Below are 13,753 nucleotides of genomic sequence, written 5' to 3'. Positions count from 1 at the left end.
GCTCGGGCCTCTGCTTTCTCAGCCAGCTTTGGAGCTTCCAACTGCTGGAAATGGGGCTGGAAACAGGGAATTTGGTCCCTGAACCCCCAGCCTGGACTCCCCCTTGGAGCCTCAAGTGTGATGTCAGGACAGGCTGGAGAGCCAGTGGTGTTGGGACATGAGGTAAAGAGGGAGTCTATCCAGGATACTCCAGCACCCATGAATGCTCCAAGGACCCCGCTATCCTGCCCCTCTCTGCTGCTTCCTGCCCAGCCCCAGGGATTGCAGAGGAGGAGCCTGGCCACTGCCAGCCCTCTCCCAAACCACATCCATGGACCAGGCCAGCACCCTCCACATTGGGCACAGCGGGACACAGGCACCAGAGAGCAACAGGCAAAGACTCGCCAGCATCAGGGTGTTTACTTCCCACTCCAGAGCAAACCACACCAACGTTTCACACCCCCTCCATGCACCCACCCAGCAGTAAGGCACTTTGGAAAACACATGGAACATTTTTTCGCAGCTGCAGCCGCCATGCCCGGGGTGTCCGTGCCCGCGGCCTCAGCGCAGTGTCACCAGCTCCTCGGCAGAAGTGGGGTGAATGGCAACCGTGTTGTCCAGGTCAGCCTTGGTGGCCCCCATTTTGATGGCCACAGCAAAGCCCTGCAGCATTTCGTCACAGCCCAGGCCTTGCATGTGCAATCCCACCACCTTTGGAGAAGAAGTGAGAGGCTGGGTGGGACCCAGAGTCCAGGGCGAACTCCTGGTGCTGGGGGAGCTGGATACCCAGCCCAGGAGCTGACCACAAGGGGACAAGGGGACAGCCAGCCGTGGTCCCCTCCACCCCCCAGCTGTGCCCCCCGGGGACCTGCACTCACCTTCTCCTCCTTGCCAGTGCACACCAGCTTCATGACACACTTCACCTTCCTCTGGGTGACAGCGTGGTACAAGGGAGTGAAGGATGTGTTGTAGATCTTCACGTTGTCCTTCCCATGTATGGCCACGGCCTCCTCTGTAGCAGAAGCCACGGCACAGGGCTCAGAGGGATGCACACAGGGCATTTAAAAAGGAGACTCAAAGCCCCCTCTCCTTTTGTCAAGGCTCACTTGCTGGAGATCAAAACATCTCGAGCAACAAAGCAGCAAGCTCTGAGCCAGTGTCCCCAGCCCGTTCACCCCGTCCATGCCCCGCCTGTGCCCACCTTCGGTGAGCCCCACGGTGCCAATGGGCGGGTGGCTGAAAACAACCGTGGGGATGTTCTCGTAGTCCAGCCGGGAGTCCTGCTTGCCCTCAAAGAGCCTGTGGGCCAGCTTCCTGCCAGCTGCGATGGCCACTGTGGGAGGGACAGGGAGCCTGAGCCACGGCATGCCGTGGCACCCAGGGGCTGTGCAGGGAACGGGGCACGGCTGCAGTACCTGGGGTGAGGAGGGCTTTCCCACAGACATCCCCGATGGCATAGATCCCTCTCCTGGTGGTGTTCTGGTACTCATCCACAACCACGTGGCCCTTGGGGTCCACCTGCACGCCCTGCCATGGGAAACAGCAGCCACATATGCTCCAGGAGGGATGGGATGGCCCACGGGGCACCTGTGCTGGTGGCCACAGCGTTCCCAGGTGGGGGCAAGTCGTGGGAACACCATCCTGTGACAGGCTCTGGAGACCCAAGGGAACCCCAAGTACCTGTGGGACACCCAGTGACCCGTGGGCATCCCCCCAGCACGGATGGAGGCGCCCCATCTCACCACTTGGTCCAGGCACAGCCCCTCGGAGTTGGGGTGCCGCCCCACGGCCCACAGCAGGCAGTCCACGTCCCGGATCACCCCCTCCACCGGCTTGTGGCCGGGCACCGCCGAGGTCACCGTCACATCCAGCAGCCCACACGCAGACTTGGTGACCCCCTTGACCTAAGGGGAACAAGGGCAGCAAGGGAAGGTGCAGAGAGCTTTGGCCTTGCAACAAGTGATGGCAGCCATGCTGCAGAAGCAAGGGGGGTCGTCAAAACCATCGCTCAGCAAGCAGCACCCAAAAAGGCAGCTCTCCCCCAGCCCTGCCTCTGCAGAAGGGATGGGACAAGCCGCAGGGCTGCTCTGTACTTTCTCACCTGTGTGTGCTTCCAGACATCCACCCCGGTGTTCTCCAGCTCCTGGGTGCAGTTTGAGCTGATCAGGGAGTCAAAGGTTCGCAGGACCTAGGCAAAGATGCCCCCAACCCTGTCAGATAAGGGTCTGCAAGTAAAGGCACCACCTGGCAGCCCCTCCACCAGCATTTCCCTGCTCCTGGAACCCAAGAGGTTGCCGGTGCTTCTGGTTAACAAACTTCTCTGTTTGTTTCTCGATTATTTTCTTCTCCTTTCTTCCTCTTTTCAAGTCGTGACTTGAAATAAAGCTCAAGGGAAGGGATGTGGTGACACGCTGCTGCTAAAACACGGCCCCCCAGGCTCTCCATGGCTCCCATGCCACCATCTGCTGCATCGCTGCTCCCGTGCCAGCTCAGACCCTCCCTTACCAGGAACCGACAGCCAGGAAACCCCGGCGGGCTGGGATGTGGCAGCCGGGCGGGGAGTGCAGCTGGGGACAGGCGGTGGCAGTACCTGGTCATGGCGGATGAGCAGGGATGCCTTGGAGCCCAGCGTGGAGAGGATCCCCGCGATCTCCACCGCGATGTAGCCGGCCCCGACGATGACGCTGCGCCTGCGGAGAAGCGGCGATGCCGTCTGCAGGCACCCGGGGCCGGTGCTGGTGGCTGTGGGGGAGGAATCCCACTGTACCTGGGCAGCTCCTCCAGGTCGAAGAAGCCGTCACTGGTCATTCCCAGACTGGCACCTGCAAAGCAGAGACCCTTTCGCACCCTTCACCTGCCCCCCTTCCCCTCCAGAGCCTGCTTGGCTTTGGCAGCCTGGCAGCCTGGGGAATTCCATCAGACTCACCAGGAATTTCGCTGTCGGAAGGGACGGCCGGGCGCCCGCCCGTGGCGATAAGGATGTGAGGAGCCGTGTACTTTTTCCCATCCACTTCGATGGTTGGCTCGGGACCAGCGGTGAACTTGCCATAGCCCCGGATTATGTCAATGTGAGCCTGAGGGGTAACAGTTATGGGGTTAACAGCAGAATGAGGTGCAGGAGACAGCTAATGCAACCAGGGCTTCCACAGCTGGAGGACAGCCATTAAGGCTGGAAAAGTGGCCAGAAGTCCATCACTTTTGCCACTCAGATTGAAGGATAAACACATCCCATGCTCACCTTCTTAACATTGTTCTCATAGATGTCATTGAGGCGCCGCACGTACGCGTCACGCTTCTCCTTGATGGTCCTGGAACACAGCAGGGAATATTGTCACTGCCAGCAGAGGAACCTCCCAGAGCTCAGGAAGAACCTGGCACTCAGTGCCATGGTCCAGTTCACAAGCTGGTGGTCAGTCAAAGGTTAGACTCGATGATCTCAGAGATCTTTTCCAACTTTAATGATTCCGTGATTCTGTGAACTCAACCCCTCTGGCACGTGGCAGCCACACCACAAAATAAAACGGCTCCCTCTGACCCTTTCCCCACCAAAGCAAGATTTCCCTGCGTTTGACTTCTCCAGAGTCTCTCCCCACAGCCAGCTTGGCACCCTGTTCTCCAAAGCACGGTGCCAACCCTGGCCCTGTAACCAGCCCTGCACAACCCACGGGAGCCTGGAAGGAGGCAGGGACCCCTTTGAAGTGGACAATGGGCTGCTCCCCATGGGACACTCACTGGAAGATGCTGGTTTGCCTCTGGCCCTTTCCATTCTCACCTCCAGTTGAACTTGACACCTGATGTTTCAAAGCCATAGTCAGCGTGATCGTGGATGAACTCCGCATGGACTGCCGTGTTCCACATCACCTGCGCACACAAACTTCAGGTTGGCTCAGGAAGACTGCCTTGATTCTGGGAAAACCCCTGCCAGGCTTCCCAATTCTTCTCCTTTGCCCGAGCACCCATGGGCCACAGGAGTGCCCACCCAATGGCATCCCGGTGGCCCAAGACCCCCCAAGCCCCTGCTTCCTCCCCACACCCTGTGCCAGCACTCCCTAGGATTTGGCAGGCGCCCACTCCAGACCCAATCCCTGCCCCTGGCAGTGCCACCAGAGCCGGAGGCGGAACAGCCTTACCTTCTTTGGCACGCACCCAACATTGACCTGGGGGAAGTAAGAGCAAGTGTCAGCACCAAGGCCCAGTTTTCCAAAGGCAGTGCTCCAGAGAGCACCCCGCATCAGGCTGGCACTGATCTCAGCCCTCTGCTCAGGGAAACAAAGGCAGGATTACGGGTTCCTGAGAACCGTGAAGGAGGGGTGTAACCGCATCGGGAGGCTCAAGGTCTTGCGGTTTGTCCGTTTTCCTTCACTTACTTCCTTGAATGAGACTATGGAAGGCGAAGCCTTCAAACACAACGCTTTTTTCCATTGATACTCTAAAAATTATTTACTAGAGAAAGGTGTTTGTCATCTCTCACCTGCACTTCTGGAAATATTTAATTTTTCCAGAAGAATGTTCTTAGGGCATAAAACTAGAGCCTGTTCCTGGCTTGTCTGAGGAACCAGTTTGTTTTTTGGCTTGTTACCAGCTCACCATGCTCTTGAGTTCTCCTTTACCACCTTGCAGTTGTGCTACACAGACCCAGGATCCACCGGCATCCTGCCACCTGCCTGAAAACGGCTTGGAAATAGCCGGGAAGAAGCTGGTGGAGATGAGGGACTGGGATCCGTCCTGCTTCAGCCTGACAAGGCAGGTCCTTGCACAACGCCCGGACACCGGGGAACGCGATTCCTTCCTTCCGACTTCCCGCACCGCGACCCTCCCCGGCGGCTCCGCCACCAACCCCGGCTCGTGGGCGGCAGCGCGGGGGCACCGGCCCCGCGTCGCTCGTCCCCTGCCCCGTCCCTCCCCGCCCCGGTTCGGGCCCTCCCGCGGGGTTCTCACGCAGGTGCCGCCGAGGCGCCGCGGCTCCACCAGCGCGACCCGGACGCCGAGCTCGGCCGCCCGCCGGGCCCCCGCCAGGCCCCCGGAGCCGCCGCCCAGCACCAGCAGCTCGTAAGCGGCCGCCGCCATCGCTCCAGGCTCGGTCTGGCCCCGCCGCCCCGCCCCGGGCCCGCCCCCGGCCCCGGCCCCGCCCGGCCCCGCACAACACCACGCCTTGGGGCTGACAACGGCGAGTTTATTGGTTCGGGTACAGCGAGGAGGATTGCAAGCACTTCCAGGACAAATATACAGAGGGGAAGGGGGGGATAACAAAAGAGAAAACAAATAAACAAAATATCCCAAAACAAAACAAAACAAAAAATCCCAATCAAACAAAAAAGAAAAAAAAAAAGGGGGGGCAGGATCAGCACAGAACGGGAATAGAGCTAAAAAGGGAACGCTTTTATCTGGGTTATGACAACGTACTCCCAAGCGTTGGAGGAATCACTTCCTTTCTCCAGTTAAGTTGAGCGGTCTTTCCAATAAAATAAAAAGTGGTGAGGGATGAAGTTAGTGTGCACTTCTCTGGAAAACAAACTCTAATTCATGCCAGTTAAACACTAGAACTAAAAATGTACAAAGAAGCGTCAGAGGAGATGAAGTGTTGTTAAAGAGTTACCTTTTCCTCTCTGAACAGTCCAGAAGGAAAACAATGACTACAAATACAGCAGGCAAACTGACTTTTGGGCTGATGGGCATGGGAGAGAGAGAGTGTCGTAAGGAATTCAGTCTCAAGTTGTGCTAAATGCTCTTCGTCCTCTGTATGGCACATTTTGGTCCATGATGGGGATTTGAGTTGAGACGAACCCTGATTTCTTACAGAAACGTGTAAATATTGTTGCTTTTTTAAAATGCCAGGTGTACTTCCTTCTACAAAGGTTGGGAGAGGTTTATAGGAAGTAGTCTGGGGTACGACGGGTAACATGAGGCTCTCCACGACGAGGTGCTGGGTCAAACTGGAGGCTGCAGGAAAGAAAAGGAGATCACTTACCCTCCTCCACAAGCCATTTTCCAGTGCCACGATAAGCATCAGGCTCCTTCTCCTGCTGCTAGCACTCTACTCACCCCAGCTGCTTCCACATAAAACATTCCAAGCCCCAAAACAAGAATTCATGGGAGTTAAAACTCATCAGAGTGACCCAGCAGCCTGTCACTGCCTTCTCATGAGAGCAGCTGAAAGCACAATTCAGACTCTCTCCCCCATCTTACAAAGCTCAGTGTCACCAAAGATGAAAACAAACACATAAATCCATGTGTTTTCACTCTCTCCATCAAGCTTAGGCAGTAAAGAGATTGCAGTCCAAAAGCTCCACCTCTCCAGACAGGCGGGAAGAGGAGCTTTTAGGAACTTAACTCATCACTTCTTTTAAGGCAGAGCACACGTTAATTCCAGAGTGGTCTGAGCTGGCTTTTCATGGAAGAACCCCTTTGGGAATGATCAGCCATTCCTCACAGCACGGTTAGAAAAAGAGCCCAGCCCAAGCCAGGATACTCACAAGGAATATTTTAAAGTGTCATCTAGTTCCATGATAGCAGCCTGGTTCCCACAGCGGTAGCAGTAATTGGGGGCACTGAAGATGGTAACCACATTCCGGTCGTGGCACCAGTTATAACCCTGCCAGGGAGAGAGAGAAAAACAAAAGGTCTCTGTTAAACCTCAGCCCGTCCAAAGTTCCTCTTTTGGCCAGAAACTCTCAAAGGCACTTGTGAAACTGGAGACTTCTTGAAGTATTTCCAACTGACTTAGTTTCATTTCAAAATACGTGCTTTACCACAAGAAGCAGCACCAGGTACCTGGCAAAAGCACCTTCAAGCAGCCTACAGGAGATCATCCACTCCTCTCTTCTAAATTATGGACTGTACCACTAAAAAGCCTTGGGATTTTTAGGGATGCCTTTTCAGCTTTCCTCCACCACAAGTGACAATTTGCCTGCTGGATGCCAGTGACTTCTCACACACGGTTCTGCTTAAGGGATCTACCTGCACTAGATTAAAAAATGCATCTGCTCCATTGACCCACCTGGCATTTTTCCAGTAAGACATCCCAGAATAGCCATCCCAGAACAGCTAAGAATGGCATAATCCCCATCGCCTCTGACTGCTGAGCACTGTGGGGCTGTCGGACACAGTGGCAGTCAAAACAAGAGCCCAGCCAGCATCTAAGATTATTCTTGCCACAAACGGGGTGTGACACAGCCCCTTTGGCAATTTACTTGGAGGGGGAAATCCGCTTGGAAAGGGCAGAACATCCCCTCAGACAGGCTGCAGGTCAATGCACGGATCTTTTTGTTGTTGTTTTCACATGACTAAAGCATCTCTTTGGTACTGACCTGTGTAAGATTTAGGTGTCAACAACCCTGTGAGTGGAAGGTGTCCCATAGGAGACCCCCATGGGCCCTGTTCTGTTAGCCCTGGCTAGCAGAGTGCTTGCCCTACCTCCATGACCAGCTGGTGAGCGCGGGAGACCAGTGTAAGACCATTGGCGTGGTTGAAGGTTTCGGAAATATCCTGCCCAAAGGTGTAGCCAGCACCACGTGGAGAAATGCCCCAGCCACCACGGTCATCCGGATCCGACCACAACAGATCACACATCGGACCCTTGGAAAGGTTGAGAGTTCTTGGTTACATCACTGGCAAGATGATAAACACTTTTTATTTGTAGCAGCGAGACTGCCAGCACGTCCTTCTCAGTGCAAGGCACGTGAGGAGTTTACTGAACACACATCTGCGAGCCCAAACCCCTCCCAGCACAACTTGCAGCTGCCCCGGGAGCTCCAAGCGTGGTTTTTCAGTCCAGACTGCACGCCCCAAGAAGCTCTAACAAGGTGAAACACCACAGGAGGCTGGGCTGGCTGGGGAGGAAGGATGGCTTCACATGGTGGTTGTCAGTTCACAACCACACAAGTGATGAGGCTGAAGATAGTAAACACCCTCCTCTGCCAAATCCTGTTCTTTGAGTCAACTGAAAGCCCAAAAATCCCACGGTTCTGGGGAAAACAACTGTGAAACCCCCACAGCTCTCCTTATGTAGGCTGCTGTAATCAAAGCACACTGACTTATGTGTGTTTTGCCCAAATGCTCATCTGCTCTAGCTCCTGGAAAGGCCATAATATAGTGTAGCCACGTGTTCAAATGGACTGCAATGCGATGAAACATCTTCATTTTCCACCAGCAGGTATTTAACTTTCTGAAGCATTTCCTTTCCTATTACCTCGTGTGGAACTTCCTGCAGGCGGTCCAGAGCCCTGATATGATCCAGTGTATCTATGGATGGAGAGAGGCCACCATGGAGGCAGAATATCTGTTCCAGAAAGAAAACAGCAATGCATTAAGTCATATTGTTAAGGGAAGAATGATCTCCAAACCAGCTGGGTTTAACTCTGGTAACACTCGTTCACAACTCCGGCCACCTCGCCCTCGGATCACAAGTTAAAGGAGCCTGTCTGGGGCTGTTCCTGTGGATGTCAGACAACACAGCCTGCAGAAATCTAAGGAAGAGGGGTTCTTCCTCATCCCAGACTCACCTGGCCGTCTACTAGAGCTGTGAGTGGAAGGTAATCAAACAGGTCTGTGAAGTACTTCCAGACGTTGGCGTTGCCGTACTTGCGCAGGCACTCGTCGTAGAAGCCGTAGACCTGTGTGATCTGCCGGCTCTCGTGGTTGCCCCTCAGTATCGTGATGCGCTCTGGGTACCGCACCTGGGGGAGAGAGCGTGTGCTCAGCACGGGCACCAAAGGAAGGGCAGAGGAGCAGCACAAACAGCAGCCAAGGCTCTGTTCCCAGCACGTGCCTCTGACATGATCGATTTACACCCGTTACGCTCCAGACAACGGCAGCATCGCCAGGAGGAGAAAACTGTTCCAGAGAAAACGGTTCCCAACTCCTGGGTTTTACCCCAAATCTCCCAAGCTGTACCTTCAACGCCACCAGGAGAGTCACCGTCTCCACCGAGTAATAGCCTCTGTCCACGTAGTCTCCCATGAACAGGTAGTTTGTGTCTGGAGACTTCCCTCCAATCCTGAAGAGTTCCATAAGGTCGTGGAACTGCCCGTGGACATCCCCGCAGACGGTGACGGGGCAGCGTACCTCTTGCACATTTGATTCTTTTGTTAGGATTTCCTTGGCCTGGCAAGGAAAGCACGTTTAGGACAAAAAGGTCAGAAGCTCCTCCAGAAGCAGGTGATGTTATTCTGCTGCATTCCCCACTGCAAACACAGTTTGACCCCCACTGCTCAAGCTGACCACTGGAAAAACAGTGCGGTGGGTGAGCACAGACAAGGGGTGTTTCCCAAATCCCAGTGCACGGAGATGAGCAGGTTTACTACAGCAAGGCCAGATTCCCTTGCCCAGGGCACATTTTCCCTGCCAGAATTCCAATCCTGTTCCAAGCACAACAGTTTAGCAACTTCTACGGGCAAGTCACACACAACTGGAAAGCCAAGACTGAGGCAATGGGAACACACGGAGCCAGAACCAGCTTCCCTGGCTGTACCCAGCTGGCAACAGAACAACCACAGATGGAGGGATGCCATCCCTGGATTTAGTCATCCCTCCTTCCACACCCAGCAGTTCCTCTGCTAATTACAGCCATGCAATGTAGCCTATCTGCACCACCTTATTATCCTTATCAAATGCCAGGTTTGTTGTGCTGCCTCCAGCTCACTGAGTGATGCTGATCAGCGCTCCAGGCGCATCTGAGGCACAGGGAACACCCACGGGACGGCTCCATCTGATCCAAACAAAAGGGCTGGAAGATCACCAACACTGAGCAATCACCAGCAGGTGATGATCTGGGTATTCCCTGCCATATCCCTTAGCTCAGGATGAGCTAAGGCTCATCCTGTGCTGCCAGAAGGGACCTGCTTCCCAAGGGTACCCTCTGCAGCCTTCCTGAGGATGCCTGTGTTCCCATTCCAATGTTTGCTGCCTTGCCTCTTTTAGGAAAAACATGTATTTGGAAGGATTAACTAAACCCCAAGCAGTTTGGACTGCATCCAGCATGCCCTCTGCACATAACCTAACCTGAGGGATCCTTGAAGTCACATCCTGCCCATGGACTTGACGACACAGGCTCTGCCTTGCACTTCTAGCATGGCTGGGAACGGCTGAACATGTTGTATTTGAGAGCAGTAGTAGCACTCAAATTCTGCTCACACATCTCCAAAAGCATTTATAGCGCCTTCTGAGAGTTTCCACCCTCTGGGAGAGACAAATATAAACCCACAAAACAGCTGCTCCGTGTGTTCTGACTGTTGCACAAAGCAACAGGCAGGGGTTTGTTCCAAGCTGGAGCTCAGCAGGGCTCCTTTTCCACAGGAACAGGGCAAACACCCTCACTTTAAATCTCCCCAGGAAGGGGGGCAGCCCACGAACTGAAGCGGTGGTGCTAGGAGAATCCAGAAGTTTCCCCTGATGCGGAAGGAGAAGCTGGCAGGTGACGAGGAGCAGCTCCTTACGCTGCCAACCAGCTGTTCCCCTGCAGCCCATTTTAGCTCACCCTGTGGACACACATCCATGCACGTGGACAGAGCCAGTCTGTCATTTTAACTCTGCAGAGCTGGTTTACATCAGGCTCAGGAGTCCCAGTTTGGCCTCACGTGATGGTTTTCTAATGCAGAACAAGACTTTCAAAATCTTCAGCATCAACAAAAACACCCCAGAAAAGCAGTGACTAACCAGTGCATCTGCCTGCAGTGTGAACACTGAAATCAAATGACTTAAAATAAAAAGCACTATTACAAAGCAAAAATAAAAACCTCTGATGCAAGCAGGCTGCCTGGCATCATCAGCACTTACTTAATCCAGGAGGCAAATAAATAACTATGACTTAAAAGTCAAAATTTAGCTACCTTTGTTGCAGAAAACAGTGACTAATGCTATCAGCTTCCTGTGCATCTGTCCCACTTGCGCTGGATGAAAACCATATCCAGGTCAGGATAAAAAGCAGCAGCTTTTAGGTGTTTTTATTAAATAAACCTGCCTTGTATCTAATAAACCAAAGCAGTGGTTGCCATGTCTGTGCTCAGAGAGCCTTTGAAAAGCAGCCTGTTTGCTGGCTGTGAGCTTGTCCATCACCTCAACTGCTTGTGTGCTTCCGAAGAGCCTTGGAGAGAGGAGAAACTCCTCTCCCTCTGGAAGATCCATTCTCCCACCTCGGGCTGCCTGTACAGGCTCATTCTCTGGGAATCTGAAGTCAGGCATGGAGTTTGGAATCAAAAGCCACCTGAACCTTCATCCCAGCAATTGCCACAGACCAAACTACCGTACCAACAAGGGGGCTGAGGATATTAAACCTTAGGGAGCTTGGCTGGAATGAGAAGCAGCCAAGTGAGATGGGGGCCGAGGGATGGAGCTGTCTCACCCTTCAGGACACTCCAGAGCCTCTGCCAAGGTGCCCAGGTGCTCCCAGAGGAATCTGAACCAGCACCCCCCAGGATGGGCATCACAGAGGAATAAAACATTCCGTCCACGACACAACACAACACTGGGAATTTCTGCAACAGGACTGTGTCCCCTCTTACACCTCCAAAGAACAAGGAGAGGAAAGGGAAGCTACAAGGAGAGGGATGGTCATGGGTGGCTGCTTGTTTGATTCAGGAGACAGCCTTTTCCTTGCCTTCTTTCATAGCCCAATTCATCATCTTCCTGAAAAACCCTCTTGCCTGGATTAAGCAGGACAGCTCTCAGCTCCCTCACCTGTACCCCAAACGTGCAAGCTCCAGCAGTGATTCAGAATTAATCCTTCTATCAGCCTCTGAATTTCTGCAGGATTTGAGCTGATTTTCATTTCAAACACCAACAGAATGGGAACACCATTACCACATTGAGAAACAGCACCTCCATCATCTGCATGAACCACGTGGGGCTGATCAGCTGTCTAAGGATGGTGTCACCGGGCAGGTAAGGGCAGAATGGCACCTTCACAGGTGCAAATCTCAACTGCTTTAAAGAGTGCAGAATCACTAGGCAGCTTTCATTGTGTCCAATCCTTCCCTCGTCACCATCCACTATGCCAGTACTTGAAACCAAGAATGACCCATACAGATAACCCTGGGATTTTGCTGGGTTGGATTCTTTTCCCCACTTCATATTGATTTTTTGTTTTAGTACTGAGCTCTTTCACAAACTGAAACCTGAAGCAAAAGGTACTACTGTGCTGGGCCTCTTTGAAATCAGCCCCAAAAACAGGAGTGCTAGAAAGAGTTCTGGAGAAAAGGATTTCTTCAAATATAATTTCAAGGAAACCAACTAAACCAGCTTTGTAGCAGGGCTGCACACCCAGAGGTTTTTGTAAGCTCCTCTCCTGGGTGACAAAACCACTCCCCAAAACTTAAACAAGCCAAGTCAGTGCAGGGCACAGTGTTTCCTTCGTGCCCCAGTCGTTTCCACCAGTTCCCAGCAGCCCGGAAGAACGAGGTGCTGTGACAGATGACACACGGACCTGTCACCTGCCTCCCGAAGGACAAACACCATCCCCACCTGCAGCTGAGCTTCCCTACCCAGCTTCTCCCCATTTCCTGTGTATTCAGTCACAGCAGCCACAACTCCAGCTCCCCAAACAGCCACAGCTCCCTCAAAACTGATGGAGCTCTCGAGAAAGAGTCACAAAACTAAGGGATAGCCCCAGCATGGGATTAAAAAATGAAAAGGGGAGAAGAACACAGAAGCTGTGTGGGGGTTAGGGAGATGCCAGGATCACTGCTGGAAGAATGTGCCAAGGAAAATTCTCCCTTGTCACAGACTGCAGCGTTGAGGGAACGTCCACAAAGAGCTATTGGACTGCTCAGACAACACCCAGCACGAGTCTAAGGAGCTTTCTCCAGATGGGAAAAAAAGGCTCTTGCCAGTCTCTGCTAAACAAATCCAAGCAGGCTTTTGCCAAGGCCTATCCAAACGACAGTCCAAAATAGCAGACAGTGTCCTTTATCCGACAATTTCTCTTTCTATTTTGGTCCCCCTGAGCAGGCTGTGAGCCTGTTCGTGTCTCACCTCTGCCCCGTCTGCTTCCCGAGATCCCACCCTGAAAGTCAGAGGGTCTCCTCACCGACTTGGGGCTGATTTTCCAGCATGTGGCTCCTCCATGTTGTGTAGGACACCGGGACGTGGGATACCCCCAGACACCAGCCCGGCCTCGCAGTGCCGGATCCTTCTGAGGCCGCAGCCCGGTCACCCCATGCCAATCTCACAGAAACCACCCCAGTCATCCAATGCCGGATATCCCACAGGCACCATCCTGCTCTCCCAAACCCCACGGGCACCGGCCGCTCTCCCAATGCCAAATACCCCACAAGCACCACCCGCTCTCGCAGTGCCCGATTCCCCAGCAGCCGCGTCCCTGTGTCCCCAAACTCGATATCCCACAGGCGCCACCCCGCCCTCCCCACGCCCGGTATTCCACGGGCACCACCCCGCCTCTCAATGCCCGAGATCCCCCCGGCCGCCACCCCGTCTCCCAACGCCGGATATACCACAGGCACCACCCCAACGTCCGGGCCCGCACTCACCTTCTCGCAGAGGCTGCGGACCTGGTTCTCGCTCAGCTGCCGGCACTCGTTCAGCTGCTCGATCCACTGGTCCAGCTCCTTCGCGAAGCCCTTCTCCTCCATGGCGGGGGGGGCCGGGCGGGCCCCCCGAGGCCCGGGCCCGCCTGTGGGTGCCGGCGGCGGCGGCCGGGGACGCGCGGCCCGCTCGGGTCTGCTCCGCTCCGCGTAATGGCGGCGCCCCCCACCTGCCGCGGATGCTGCGCACTTCCGGCCACGCCCACAAACGCGTCAGGCGCGCGCCGACGCTTCCGGCG

The 13,753-nt window shown here is 54.4% G+C and overlaps 2 protein-coding genes across 2 annotated transcripts; both read right to left on the bottom strand.

The window, feature by feature from the left end:
- Positions 1–377: 377 nt before the first annotated feature.
- On the bottom strand, positions 378–5,076 carry GSR (glutathione-disulfide reductase). The gene is made up of 13 exons (XM_063415016.1): positions 4,918–5,076; positions 4,110–4,136; positions 3,752–3,840; positions 3,218–3,287; positions 2,906–3,053; positions 2,747–2,801; positions 2,570–2,669; positions 2,081–2,167; positions 1,722–1,883; positions 1,395–1,506; positions 1,181–1,312; positions 858–991; positions 378–690 (listed from the first exon to the last, which is right to left on the bottom strand). The coding sequence occupies exons 1-13, from the start codon at positions 5,044–5,046 to the stop codon at positions 541–543; spliced, it is 1,395 nt and encodes a 464-aa protein (XP_063271086.1). The 5' UTR covers positions 5,047–5,076; the 3' UTR covers positions 378–540.
- Positions 5,077–5,131: 55 nt separating this feature from the next.
- On the bottom strand, positions 5,132–13,714 carry PPP2CB (protein phosphatase 2 catalytic subunit beta). Its single transcript, XM_063415017.1, has 7 exons — positions 13,461–13,714; positions 8,872–9,081; positions 8,481–8,654; positions 8,168–8,257; positions 7,393–7,554; positions 6,453–6,571; positions 5,132–5,919 (listed from the first exon to the last, which is right to left on the bottom strand). Exons 1-7 carry the CDS (start codon positions 13,560–13,562, stop codon positions 5,847–5,849), a joined length of 930 nt encoding a protein of 309 aa, XP_063271087.1. The 5' UTR covers positions 13,563–13,714; the 3' UTR covers positions 5,132–5,846.
- Positions 13,715–13,753: the final 39 nt, after the last annotated feature.

This window comes from Prinia subflava, chromosome 18 (genome assembly GCF_021018805.1).
Source record: "Prinia subflava isolate CZ2003 ecotype Zambia chromosome 18, Cam_Psub_1.2, whole genome shotgun sequence".
In the NCBI taxonomy this organism is placed as follows: Eukaryota; Metazoa; Chordata; class Aves; order Passeriformes; family Cisticolidae; genus Prinia; species Prinia subflava.
Note: the sequence above shows the minus strand (reverse complement) of the source record. Positions and strands in the feature narration are given on the sequence as shown.